Source organism: Haliaeetus leucocephalus, unplaced genomic scaffold, assembly GCF_000737465.1.
Source record: "Haliaeetus leucocephalus isolate CR32 unplaced genomic scaffold, Haliaeetus_leucocephalus-4.0 Scaffold0, whole genome shotgun sequence".
Lineage (NCBI taxonomy): Eukaryota > Metazoa > Chordata > Aves > Accipitriformes > Accipitridae > Haliaeetus > Haliaeetus leucocephalus.
In genome coordinates this window covers 1,522,546-1,536,495 of record NW_010972436.1, presented here as the reverse complement: position 1 = coordinate 1,536,495, position 13,950 = coordinate 1,522,546, and the positions used below count along the sequence as shown (strand labels likewise).

At 47.2% G+C, this 13,950-nt stretch overlaps 1 protein-coding gene across 1 annotated transcript in view; it reads left to right on the top strand.

The window, feature by feature from the left end:
• Positions 1–13,950, top strand: part of CACNA1I (calcium channel, voltage-dependent, T type, alpha 1I subunit) — a 156,363-nt gene that overhangs the window by 106,695 nt on the left and 35,718 nt on the right. Inside the window, exons 8-9 of the mRNA XM_010562332.1 lie at positions 5,088–5,394; positions 6,785–7,188. Coding sequence (XP_010560634.1) covers positions 5,088–5,394; positions 6,785–7,188 — 711 coding nt within the window. The remainder of the gene's footprint in view (positions 1–5,087; positions 5,395–6,784; positions 7,189–13,950) is intronic.

Sequence of the window (13,950 nt, the reverse complement as noted above, 5' to 3'; positions counted from 1 at the left end):
GGGAATATCCTGTTTCTAACAAGGAAGGATTTTGTTTTTATGAAGACTCTTGCACTTGTCCCACATGGGGACCAAAAGCAAGAGTAGAAGGGAAAGACATAGGATGGATTATGGGAAGTATAAAACCTGTACATGGTAGGTGCAATTTAGTTCTAGGTCACTTAGCCAGTAAGGACCTCGGTGTGTATTTCCAAGGCCTACATGCATTTGGATGGGCTGCTGAATGGACCTGGCTAAGGCTCTGCTCTTCAGCTACTACTTGTCCTATGTGGCCATGCCCTCCTAGAAATAGGATCTTCAGAAGCAGTGACCCAGTAACATTAACAGACTCACCTGGCACAGGATCTAGGTTAAATTCAAATTGACATGCAGTGACTTGAGAGCAAACAAACCTTAATCCAGTTTCTGGGAGAAATTCTGCAGCCTTTACATGTGGGGAGTGGCACACAAAAAAATATCTACTGGTCCATTCAGATCAGGGAACTTATGAAAAAGCTGAATCTTCATGGTATCCTTGATTTCTCCCTGCTTTCTGGCCTTCTACCATCACAAGGGAAAGGCAAGGAGACACAAACAGAAAGATGACCTACTCCCTGTGGGCTGAAGCATGAGCCAGGACAGCAGAGGTGAAATACACTTTAAGGGATGCTGCTTCTACTTTGAGGCTGGAGAGTCCCAAGGAAAGGCAGTGCAGAGGTATGATTGCACAGGATGGGGGGGGACCTCCCCCCAGCTCTGTTCGCAAAGGCAAACTGAACAACGCTGCTTTTTGTGAGTTTGGAAAAAAAATTATTTATTTCCCATAAAGTTTGTTCAGATCTCCCACCATACAATAGATATTTAGTACCTACTTGCATTTTCACTTTGAGCAGCATGGCCAGGATACCTAGATTTGTACAATGTGCAGTTTGGCACAGAATTTACTCTGTGTCTCAGACACAGTCTCTCCCAGAGCCAGGAAGGACTGTGCAGAGTCAGTGTTTAACCATTGCGGTGGGCATGCTCATCTCCTGAGGGCAAGTTCCAAAACCTGCCCCTCACCACCTGCTCCAATCTACCTGTCAGCATATTTTTGGTTTCTAAGCAGGAGCATCCTTCTAGTGCTGACTGACCTCATGTGGATTCCCAGTGATGCAAACTTTGTCTCTGAATTTGCAGGTGCTGAAAACCCTCAATTAAGCACTCCACCTGAGATTTTACTGTGGAGTGTCATTGACATTTCTAGACACTCCCTCGTCATTTGTAGAAGCCATGTAGGTTTATTTCCATCAAACACAGGAGTACATGAACCTCAACTTACTCTGGGGACTGCTCAGAACAAAGGAGCCATATGCTAGATGGGATATTTCCTTTGTCTTTGGTGGAGTTACACCAAGAAAGCATTTAGCCTCTCTGTTACCTTCTTTGCATGTGTAATGCATCTTTTGCATCATATAGCAACACCACAGTGTGAACTTGCTATCACTTGCTTTCATTTTCTCTCTGAGTCTTCTTATAGAAATGATGATGCCTTTTCAAGTCACATGAAGCACAGTCCTTCCAGCCTTTATTCTTCCTTCCTTCTCCATGGTTGAAAGGCCTGGGTTTCTAAGCAGGATTGCTCTGACAGTCATACTTCAAGCCCTAACTCTTTGCTTTTCTACATAGAACCTAGTCTTGGCTGAAACTTACTCTTCTTGGGCTGGATCTCTGCAGCCTCTTCTTTAGAGCTATGCTTTCATCCATGACTCCTTCCCTCACAGTGGTATCTTCAAACGCCTACGTAAGGGCATTACCTGCTACTGCTCACCTGCAGGAAGACTCCACCACCGGGATGTATTCCCAGCACGGTTAGGACTCCTGCGTAGACGGGCTCCGCCGAGGGGAAGAGTGCTGGTTGACCCCGGCACTCAGAGTGGCCTTGCAGAACAACCTGGTAAAAGCATTTTACGTATTCAGCAAATTGTAAATAGCTTCCCCCTCTGCCGGACATCAGGGAGGTGATGTGAAGGAAGGACTGCTTTTACCTCTCGGGTTAGTGTTTCATTTGGGTCTTCCTGCGTGAGGTCCAGCTGTCCCTTTGTCACTTCTCCAGCTACTTGGCCACTGGTGTGGCTCCTGGACTAGGGAAAGCTATTCTGAACTCTCAGGCTGGCATTCATATTGCAGTACTCAGTGGCCTCCTTGAAGTGCTCTGTGCTTACACATATGGGCTTCAGAAGAAAAGCTGGATATCCAGCAATAAAAATAATGGGCAAGTTAGTCAGCACCTCCAGCCCCAGTCAGATTTTATTAGATATTGCAGAGACAGGGATCAAACCTTGGGCTGAACAAATCCTTGATCTGCTTAATCAAAGTACAGCTCAGTCTCGGGACTGAACGGGACTCCTGTGTTGGGGCTCTGAATCGATGGTCTCCTTCCGCCTCTGTCAGATGCTTTGTCTGACTCCATGTCAGATGCTTTTGGTCTCCCCGCTCAGCTAGCTGAGATGGATCGCTCAGTTACGAGCCATCTGGGACCTTTCCTGTCTTCTGCTAGCTGGGAGGCAGTGTCAAGCTCGGCGGAGCCGTACAGTTTATGGACTTGCCTGTCGTCTTAAGGATTAAACAAGCTCATTTGTTTTGCGTTTGATGTTCCTAGCTAAGAGGTTTAAGGATTGGGGGTTAGTTGCTGTATCCAGCCCTCTCACTCCTTGCCTTCTTGGTCATCCGGTGGGAGATCACAACAAATGGTGCCTGTGAGGACAGGGCTTGGTGATGTGAAACCTGAACACCCCTCCGGATTCAGCCCCAGGCTGACAGTGTGACACTGCTGAAGACATCTTGTTGCCCTCAGCTCCTCTGCTTGTAGCCTAGGAAGAAGGTGTTGCGCGTCTTAATCGCTTGTTGTTCGTGGAATTGTTGGAAGTTGCAAAATACCAGGCAGTGTCACAATTAGCGTTCCAGAAATGGACACAGAGCTGGTGTCCAGCCCCCATCCCTGCCTCACTTAGGGCAAGCTGAGGGAGATAACTGAACGGGCAAACCCGTGTGAGTGTCGGGTGGTGCTGAGGGGGAAGAGGGCAGGAGAGTGCATCGGAGAAGAATTTGGATTCCCAGTCATACTCTTATCAGTGAAAACATGCAAGACATCATGAACTAGGGAAAATCTTGGGGGAAGGCGAAGGAATCTGAACGAGGCATCGTTTTAATTTTCAAGGCCACATACAGAAGATGAAGGGAAAATAAGCTGAAATACGGGCGGGAGGAGAGGGAAGAGAACGGTTCAGTGATGAAGGGAAACAGAATTAGAACAGCTTTGAAGGGTGCTGAGAGGAGGAGAAAAAAAAAAGCCCTTTATTTTGAGATGGTTTATTGTCCTTATGTTGAATCTGGTTGGGAAGGGCTTCGTGTTTCAAAGGCTTATTCAGATGCTAGCAGGGACACCTCGCCTTTGAAATACTGAGAGCCACTGTGTTGAGTCTCCAGACAGAGCTGCTGGGCACCTGTGTGCAAGAGAAAGGGACAACGAAGGGGGCAAGCTGGTGGCAGAGTAGCAAGGGCTGTGCACTGAGAGGAAGGCTGCTTGGATAGATAAAATAAGCTGGCGTACTTGCTGAAAAAAACCCCACCTTTTCTATGCACGAGGGTTGGGGTCAGGTTATCACCACTTCTGCTTGCACTCTCCCCTTTGCTGGAAGAGTTGTCTGGGGGAGGACTGGATCCAGCTCTGTGCCAGAGCTGTTTGCTTGGAAAGGAGAGACAGGGAGGTGAGACTGGGTCCTGTGTGGGTTTGTAGAGGAGGAACACGGTGCGAGGATGTCCCGTAGCAGGGATGCTCCCTGGTCCAGGGGAAGCAGAAATCTTGAGCTAGTGCTTCCTCCCCTCCCGGGGGCTGCCCCGCAGAGTCCGTTTCAGAGCAGCAGAGACGTGTCGTCCTTGTTCAGAGATCAGACTCTGCATTTTATCAATGCTGTATCGCCACTTACAGCTCCATGGGGAGTAGGCACCAATCAAGGCATCATAGCTTTTGAGAATGATTTTGACTGTCGTTACCAGCCCTTTTATGTAAGAAATTCTCAGCATTTTGAAGCCCAGGTTTTATCCTAAGTGTAATAGATAGATCTCCTAGTGGAGATTCATCTGTAATTTCATATTATGTAGCACTGAGAGTGAGATTTTTACCTCCAGATCTCTCAGCACCAAGAAATATTTGCTCCATTTTACAGATAGGAAAACTGAGGCAAAGGAAGCTTAAAGGGAACATACAAAGGGGTAAAATAAGCCTGGTAGACATTTTGGCTTCTGTGTGGAGAATAGGAAGAACTTGGGCATTTTGTTTTGTTTCTAAGAAATTGGGGGAGTGGATTGTGGTTGTTTTTGCATTCGAAATGAAAGGCCTACCTAGGCTACGGGACAAGTAAAGTAAGAGCTAATCTAAAATGTCTAGTATCAGAAGAATCAGGAAAATAGAAAATGAGCAAGGAAGCACTGTTTTGCCAGACTATTTAGTGTCCTTCTCAAAGTCATTAGTTTTTGTAAACTTCTCTTTGATTTCAAGAGCTCATTCATTTCAGCGAAGTGCCATCTCCTTGTATGGTGAATTAAGGTGTAAATGATAGAAATAAATAAAATGCTCCAAGAATACTGACATGTCCTCCAAGACTTGAAGACCATAAATGACAGTGCATGATTTCTCCAGTAGTAAAAGAGAAAGCAGAGGAGAAAGCAACTAAACTAGCAAACTAAGTCCTCTGTATCCCACCTTCTGTTTAACACGAAGGAGAGGGAAAGAAAAAGTCCAGTTTTCATAAAACCCTTTGCAGGTAACTTTTAAGTGACTTGCTAAAGGTCCCAAAGCCTGCCAAAGGAGCCAAAAGTTGGGCTTCTGTTTGCTGAATTTCAGTTCAGAGCTCCAAATTCTGCATGGAAGTGACATCAAGTCAGTTCTCAAAAACAAGCTCAGCCAGCCCTGGCTTTCTCTGAAATCCCGTCTCCATACGCAGACTGGTTCCCATTCCTCTGTCTGCCTCCAGTCACTTTCCACTCCTCTCTCCTCTTACGTTCCCCCTCCTGAGTGGTTCTCCTTGTGTTGACTTCGGCTGTCCGTTCTTCTCCTTTGCTGCTAGGTGGGCTCCTTCTTCATGATTAACCTGTGCCTGGTGGTCATCGCCACGCAGTTTTCGGAGACCAAGCAGCGGGAGCACCAGCTGATGCAGGAGCAGAGGGCCCGGTATCTCTCCTCCAGCACTGTCGCCAGCTACATGGAGCCGGGAGACTGCTACGAGGAGATCTTCCAATACGTCTGCCACATCGTGCGCAAAGCCAAACGCCGCACCCTTGGGCTGTACAACAGCATACAGAGCCGGCGCCAGGGCCACGTGGAGCCGAGCAATGCCAAGCTGGGCATGAACAGGAAAAGCCAGAGGCACTACAGTAAGGATTGTGTGGGTAAGGCTGGAAATACCAATCGTGGAAACGTGAGAGTAGCTGGGAGCATCTCCATGTGCCAGCTAAAGGACCTGTGCCTACAAAGCACAGAATCAGAATTAACATTGGCCATGGCAGTGCACCAGAGCAGCAAGGTGGGGATGACCAGCAAGAATGGGAATGAAACAGGGATGACTGGCAGGGCACGTGGGAAACCCAGGTTTGAAACCCAGAGACCATAATGGAATAACATTAAAGGCACTGGCTGAGGCTTGTAAAGGGCTCCAGGCCTGGTATAGCAGGGTGAGCATTGCAGTTTGGGAGAGAGAAGTATTGGGGGGATATGAGCAAGTGGGACTAAGGGTTGGACTCTGTGACACAGCAGGTCCCCCAGAGCTCTCCTCCCAAACTGAATTGCTGTGGGACCTCAAGAGAGAGGCAAAGGGAGTAGAATTGCAATAGGATGTCTCCTGAACCAAGGGAGCAATACGGAAGAAGTCAGTTTGATGTGCAAGGGCAAAGGAGACAATTTCTCTTGATGGGAGCACATGCTGTTGTGTAAAATTAGACACGAGATACCATTTAAATTGGATTCTGGGCCTGAAAAGTGACTGTAAAAATGGTTTTATAGAGTTAGTATTAACTGCCTGCCGATGCCTTTCCTAAGTTATGCTCCCATTAACAAGCAAAAAAGCAGATTTTCCTTCAGCTGGTCTTGCATACTCAGTCTTTCATTTTCTTGCTGGGAGAAAAGTTTCTGCAGGCTTCATGCACTGTGTTAATGAATTAATTGCTTCATTCCCCCACTGTCCATTTGATCTTCCAGGCTCAACTGGAGCATTGAGGAACAAAAACTTAGGTTTCTCACTGAAGTTGGGAGATCTGTGCTGATTCAGAGCATGTGGAGTATCAGGAGGAAGTGTTCTTGTGCTACCTTTTCTGGCTTCTTGAGATGCTTTGCTAATGTTGCTTCCTTAATTTAGAGAGTTCAGCTCAGCATGTGGGTTCTGGGACCCCACTTGTAGCAGTTCAGGCCGAAAGCAGTCCTCATCATCATTTTTCCCTCAGTTCCGACTTAACGCAAGCTACTGAGTCTCAAGCTGTGATTCCTGCATCAGACAAAACAGTTCTTCCTCTGTGGACACGAGCTCCCCATTGAGCCTAATCACTGGCAGCTGAACAGTACCATGCCTTTTGGTGACACAGCCAGTCAGTGTAAAGCCTGCAATGGCAATGGCTTTTATTGCTGCCCTTGAGATGATGTGCCAGTGTTTAATCGTCCTTACAGCTAAAAAGCCCAGTTACCCTGTCTGAATGCCCAAAAGCCAAACAGGTGCCCAGTTTCGACATCTTTTTCAAAGCCTTCTCCTTTAAGCGTGATCATTTCTCTCCCTAGGGCTTTGCCAGCAGCACAACTCTCTTGACTGCCCTCCTCAGGGCTTGGTCCAGCCTATTGCTGTGACAGCAACCTCTGATCCCACCAACTGCCCCCGATGCCATAGGGGGGAGCACGAAGTGTCCCGAAGGCTCTCTGTCCTGGATAGCGCTGACTCAGACCAGGAGGATGGAGGAGCCAGCGAAGAGGAGGGAGCGGGCAGCAGAGATGACCAGGGTGCCTCGGCACTGGAGAAGGAGGAGGAGGAGGGGGACGAAGGCGGACGGCTGAAGCTCTGCAGTGACATGTGGCGAGAAGTGAGGGTCAAGCTTCGAGGGATTGTGGACAGCAAGTACTTCAACCGTGGGATCATGATCGCAATCCTAGTGAACACTATCAGCATGGGCATCGAGCACCACGAGCAGGTAAGGCGCCTCAGGGCACGGGGTGGGCAGCGGGACTGGTGAGTCCTGCCTGGGGTTACGGCTTCACTAAGCAGTGGATGCAACCTGGGAGAGGCAGAGATTGAGCAATTTGGACCCCAGGCCACAGCACAGATGGTCCCAGCATGGCTTTGGAGAAAGCCTCAGGATCTTGTAGGGTCTTTTCTTCCTTATCCCTGCACTTAATCACTTTGTCTACGTGTACTTTCCTTTCACCTCCTTTTAATCCCTCTCTTTTTCCCCTCTCTGCTCACTTGTATCCCTCTGTCTTTCTTTTTTACCCTGTCCTCTCTTTCCATCTGCTTCTCTCTCCTTCACCCTCGTCTCTTCTATCTTCCTCATCTCTCTCTCACTTCTCTCTTCATTAGCTTACTGAATCCTTAGTCTATTTGGTTAATTTAATGTGCCCTCTGGGGATGTCACAGGCACTTCACCAGCATCTCAATTCAAATCCATCAGCTTGCTAGCTTTTCTAGCTTAATTAAGAGATGCCTGAGTACAGCCTATCTATACAAGAAGGCTAGGAAAGGCACCGCCTCCCATCTCTGGTCATTTTGGGGGCTCAGGTGGCTTGAGCCTTTCTTTTGCCCTGGCAGCAAGAAGTGATAGATAGGTCAGACACGGACAGCAGGTGAGGGCACAGGTTTGACTTTCACGCCAGTAGTTTACAGACAGCTCTGAGTCAGCAGTCCACTTTATCCTAATGACAGACTTGTGAGATGGAGAAGGATTGTAAGGCCTCATTTTATAGCTGGGAAACAGAGGCTGAGTCTACTTTGTGATGTGCAGAGCCAGCTTCAGAGGGTGTTAAGCACGCCCATGACCTTGCATCTGCATTGCTGGCTGGTAGCTCTGCTGCACTTTGCATTAAAGGAGTCCATGCTGTACATCCATGTCTCAGATCTATTCTGCCAGTCTGAATGTGACCATGATTCGGTCCATGTGTCTGCCCAGATCACAAAAATAAGAGATCGCTCCACCACTGAGATGCTGACTGCATTGAAGCTTTGGAGACCAGGTGAAGTCTAGTCCTGAACACAGTCTCAGGCAGCAAAGAGACAGGCAGTGAGTCTGGTTCAAGCAAGACACTCAGGTTTGTCCTGTGCTGTATCAGGATGGAGATATCTTGAGACCCAGTGTATCTTAAATTCCCTGTTTGAGGCAACACAGTGTTTGAGCCAGTATTTGAAGCCTCAGATGTCTGGATCCCACCCACATACCAAGCATTAGACCATTTTTCAAAGCCCAGCTAGTTTCTGATACAAGGATGGGAAACCTTAATTTGATCCCAGAATGCAAAACTGCACTGGATGCTTCAGTACCAGAAAAATACTGGCAGGAGCTCAGAGAAGAGGAGAATGAAGAAGAGGCTGGAGGGGTTGACTCATGAAAATAGATAAAAAAGAGCCATGTATTTATCACGTAGCAGAGAGATGACTAAGGGTTGAAGCCCAGGACAATACAAAAACTGCCCACTGATGTTTTAAAGATGTGAGCACCAAGCAGGGAGAGGCATTGTTCATTCTGGTTTATTGGAGACAGCGTGAATTAAGAGTTTAGCAGAAGAATATTTGAGCTGGAGGTAGAGAATTCACTCTCATGTTCTGGCTATTGTGTGTGCAGATTTAAGCCCTTCTAGGCCGCCTCTGCTGTGTTTGTACAGCCCACAGCAGAGTGGGATCTGCCTGCAGCCTTGGGGTTTCTAGTAGCAGGTTATTAATGACATGTCCTTAAAGTTATGCTATCACTTTTTATCCATAAGTAGCTAGGAAAAGCTTATGACCCTGCATGCTGTTTCTACTAGAAAGAGATGTCAGCCAAATTGATCACAACTGAAAAATGTGGTGCAGCCTGTTTATTTAAAATATGTATACTGAATCCTGTTTTCCTGGCACAAGATTAAAAAAAAATAAATATTCAGACCATACCATGAATTTCAGGTCCTTTTGAGTCAGCAGTTAACTCAAAAGCACACAGACATTTGCACTTCCTTTTGCTCTCTTTCAGTTTTCCACAAGCCATCCTATCAGTACATCTCAGACTGGTGCTTCATCCCCTCCTTTTCTCTCCTTCCTTTCTCTTTTTCCAGTTGTTTTCCCTCCCAGAAACACAAATTTTCACAGAACGATATCCAGCAAAACCCTTCTGCCCACAGAGATCTGTGATTTGCAGGGTGACGCCATCCTACGACTGAAGTAGCTTCTGTTGCTTTGGCTACTTCATCATACAAATGTCTCCTGGCCCAGAGCTAACGTGTATAGAGACCTCTTGAGATTTTATTTTCTGGTGCATGGGAGATCACAGCCCCAGCCACTCTCTGGGGACGTACCTGGCTGCACAAGAGGGTGTGTGAAGGTGCCACAGGTTTGAGCAGTCCTGGGAGCAGCTCATGGCACATCCATCAGTTCCTTGCTGCTCCGCTCGTTCACGGAGTTGTGCAGCGGTGAGCTGGCCTCCTGACCAAAGCACACACCAGCCAGCAGGTTAAGGGGTGAGAGAGGCTGCAGGAGCCAGGCACGAGTTTCAGGTTCAGAAACAGAGGAACCTGGGGGACAGAGCCCATGTGCGAGTCTCACCTTTGATTCTTGAGCCTTGACCAACAGAAAGAAAAACTTGAATTAAAATTACGTTTTGTTGCAATTCAGGGGTTTCAACGTTACAATGTTTTTCTGCCAGGACACTTAGCCTCAGCTACTCAAACTACTTCACTCGGATCCAAATTACCTTCGAATTTGGCTTTGTTTAGCTTACCCATCCAGACCCTTGTCCTGTCCTGTTCGTGTGGCCAAGGCAGTTTCCCATCTCCTTATACATTTCTTGTGAGGGAAATCAACTCATCTGGGGACAAACTGCACTGCTATGAGTCATTTTTAATCCTTAAGCTTATCACAAGTTATCACTTGTAAACAGATAAGTTTATTCAAATCCATCAGTGTGCATTATAACATGTAAAATCCTCAGCATTAGGCCTTTAGGTATTGCTGGGACGCTGCACAACCCAAAATCCATCATTTCAAGCTTTGTCCTGCTTGAAATAGTTTTTGCCGTTCTTCAGATCTGCTTCTACTTGGAAGTGCCTATTTTTAAAATCCAGTGTATAAAGTCGAGATATTAGATGCTTCTGGCTGTCTAGGAGGATCCTTTTAAGAGGATTACTTTTTTAATACTCAGAGAGGATCTGGTGCTTCTTGCTTTTCTCCCTTATTCAGCATGAGGATGAAGGGCTGGTCCCAGCTGAATGTCCCAGGCTGCCTTTCTCATATATTTCTTGCATGGCCTGTTGGACTCAAGCTTCTTTGCCATTAGTAGCCAATGAGACAATTGATGGGTAACTTGGTTTATCTTACCCAGTATCTACTTACAGTATTCCTTCGTAGATCAGATCAATACTTTATGAGGTCTGTCTTGTGTGGATCAGGAGACGATGCCTTGTCTCCTAACTAGACTGGCCCTGTGGATCAGTACCTTCATATCCTTTAGCCTGTGTGATTTCCCTTTATACCAGCATTTATTGCATCCACAAGTTCATATTTTACAGTTATTGCTTCTCTTCTACTATTTGCTGCTTGTCAGAAATATTCAGCAAATGCCCAAGCCAGCTCATCATACTGACATTTAGTAAATGATGGAACAGTCTCCCTCGGGTGGTAGATGAAACCACATTACTTCAGTCTTGTAAAACTAGGGTATAACAAAACATCACGAAATCCTGCGTTGGTTGTAGGGTGGTGATTAGAGTGAGTAAAAGCTAGTTGGTATGTTCCATGGCTGATTTCTATGACTCTTCTGATTATTGTCAAGTGACATTGAAATGGTGAGTAAAAATGGACAGGCTGGAGAGACCTCTCTATGGAATATTTCTCTCTCATGTTCTCAGAGGCAGTGATGTGCAGGTACGGTTTGGCAGGGCTGGTCTGCACAGATCACATCAATCGCTCTTCAGTTTCTAGACAGCTGCAGATCTAGAAGTTTAGGAGAAACTTATCCTGCAGTGGCTTTATGGTGGTCTGCATATTCTTAACCTTTCCTATAGTGCAGGAGTTTCTGGCTGCTGTCAGTTAACGGACTAATTACACTTTCAGTCTAATCTGATGTAAGAACTCCAATGTTAGTAAGAAACTGAAAAGGGGTTAAGAGTTGAGCCGCTGCCCTCTATTGCCCCAGTCCTAGTTTCTGATCACTGGGCAGGTGCTCTGAAGTAGATCTTAATCATACATTTCACTCTCAATATTTGATCTACATTGTTAGAGATGAAGGACTTCTTGCCATGAAGCTGTGAATTAGGTATTTTCATGGATTTGGAAAGAGATCCATATGCGGAGTAGGTGAACCAGTCTGGTTAAAACACTGGCTCTGGTATGCTTTGCCCCCTGGGATCTCTCTCCCTTCAAGCCACCCTCCTCACCCCAATACTCAGCTCCCACAGTTTTGTTCAAGTTTCTCTCCTAGTGTGGTGGGTAAACCAGTCTATCCTGGCTTGGCAACACGAACAGACTTCTTGTGGGGAGATTTCTGGTGTTAGCTGGTTTTGCTTGGACTAAAGTAGCCTTGAGTTGAAGCCTTTCCTAGCGGATACTCCAATTTACAGTTTCTAGGTAAACCTGGGTGGCTTGGGAGGAGGTAGCCTTGCTAATGGTTTTGATGATAAATGCCTGAGTGCTGTCTGTGGGAGCCTGGGGACCTCTCACAACTGTGAGGTGACACATCCATTGTGTTGGGGATCCCTTGTGTCGGTAAGAAGAAAGGGAAAGAACCACTTTTTCCCTGTTTGCTTGCCCCTTTCATCAAGTTGGTACTTCCCTGGCCAGAGAGAGTCCCCTGCAGCAGCCGTGTCCAGCCCCCAGCCTTGTCCGCTGTCACTCCTGGCCCCAGTGCCCCAGGTACAAGGACATCCCCGCAGAGGGGACAGCTCCTGGTGCCCCCCGCCCTGCAGCCCCGGCTCCCAGCTGATGGCTCTTCGCACTCTGCCGAATTATCTGTATCACCAGAAACGGCTGCAATGCAGGATCTGCCTTCAGCCAGTGAGTGTGCCTCTCCAGCTGGCTCTTCCCTCTTTTTCTCTTCTTTTTTTTCACTGAGTTCATTCCTTTTGTGTTGCTCTTCCTTCCCCAGCCTTTACTTCTTTCCTACTCCATTTAAAAAAAATCTATCCTTTATTTCTTGTGGGTGCCAGTGAGTTTATGTTACTATTTTTTTCCCCAGCTTTGTTTTGTGTTTCCTCTTTTGCTGCCTTTCTCTTTGCCCATCTCTCCTTCCTTTCCCTGCCCAGTCTTTCCTTCCCCTCTCTCTAGGAAGAATGCTTTGCTGGGGCGGATTGATGGCCCATTAGAAAAAGATTAACAGGTGGAGGGTCGACTAGAGAGACAGATGTCAGGGAGAGAAGGAGAGATGGGAGAACAGGTGACCTTTTCCACAAGCGAGATGCAAGCACGGCTTTTCAAACATCAATTGCTCCCTACGACAGCACAAGAGAGAATGTGTGGACAGCAGAGAGGAGGATATCCACCATCATAGCCTGTTGCTTTTTTACACTGCTCGTTCTCACTGACATAATAATTTGATTCAGGCTGAAACTGGCACCTCCGTTTAGCATATGGACCTCATGTTCACAGCAAGTGTCATTACTCCCTGGCTCTCCATGAAGTGATCTTAATCTCTCCTCCACTCCTGTGTGCACTTGCTCATTCTTTCTCTCTCTTTGCTTTCATCTCCCCTCCTTTCCCCCTAATTTTCAGGATGGTTTTGTTATTCAAATGTAATTACAGTGGAAATTGAGCCATCTCCTCTTTTTTGACTTTAAACAAATGGAGTATTTCAATAAAAAGTTGCAACAGGGAGTGCAATAAATTAGCAATGGGCATGGGAAGCCACAGACGTGAGTAGCAGTTTCCAGTCCAGTTGTTTACCTGGGAGGATCTGGGCCCCTGGGGGTCCCAGAGCAGGGGTTAAAGCAGACCCCAGCTTCAGGGGGAGAGTCAGACCCAGAACTGCATTCCTCCCTCAAGTCCTCTTCCACCAGCTAAGTGACAGGCACAGCCAATGCAAAGGCTACCCTTTAGAAAAACAGTAATTTTGCAGCCCTCAGGGAGACACCATGACTCCCCTTCCTAGTGGGCACTGAGTTCATGGTAAAAATATTGGCTCTGACCTGCAGGGACTCACTTTTTTTGTTTCCGTGGTGCCAGAGCGTCTGTCCTCTCTTGCCCTCAACAATAGGCTTTTGCAATTTTCTTGTTCCCTTCCATTTTATGTGATGCTTAAAAAGGTGGCCTGGTGGCCAGGCATAGCTCAGACCAATGTGAAGGAAGAGGATAATTTTCAGCCGCCTTTTTGGCACGGGTATCCAGACAACGAGAGCAGTACTGGCTGCTGCCACAGAGCCTGGATCAGTCTCAGCTCGAAGGCTTGGAGCTGGGGCTCAGTGGCACGGTAGGTTAAACGTCAAATACGTAACCTTGTCTGAGGTGCGACATACCTGCCCCAAGGTAAACATGGAAATTTGGGCCAGAGGAGCCCTGAAGAAGTGCCTCGGAGCTGCTGTGCCTTGTCCCTCCTCTTGGGAAGGCGGCACACCTTCAGCTGGAGCAGGTCCCCACCAGCTGCTGCTTGGGAAGGTGATGGCCAGCAGCATGCTACAGCCAGGTGAATCGCTCTAGCAGTCTCATGCGGTCTGAAGGGCATGGGTTGTCTAGCCTGGCCCCAAGATGCAACCCATTATACTGGGAGGAAGTTTTTCTCTCACTT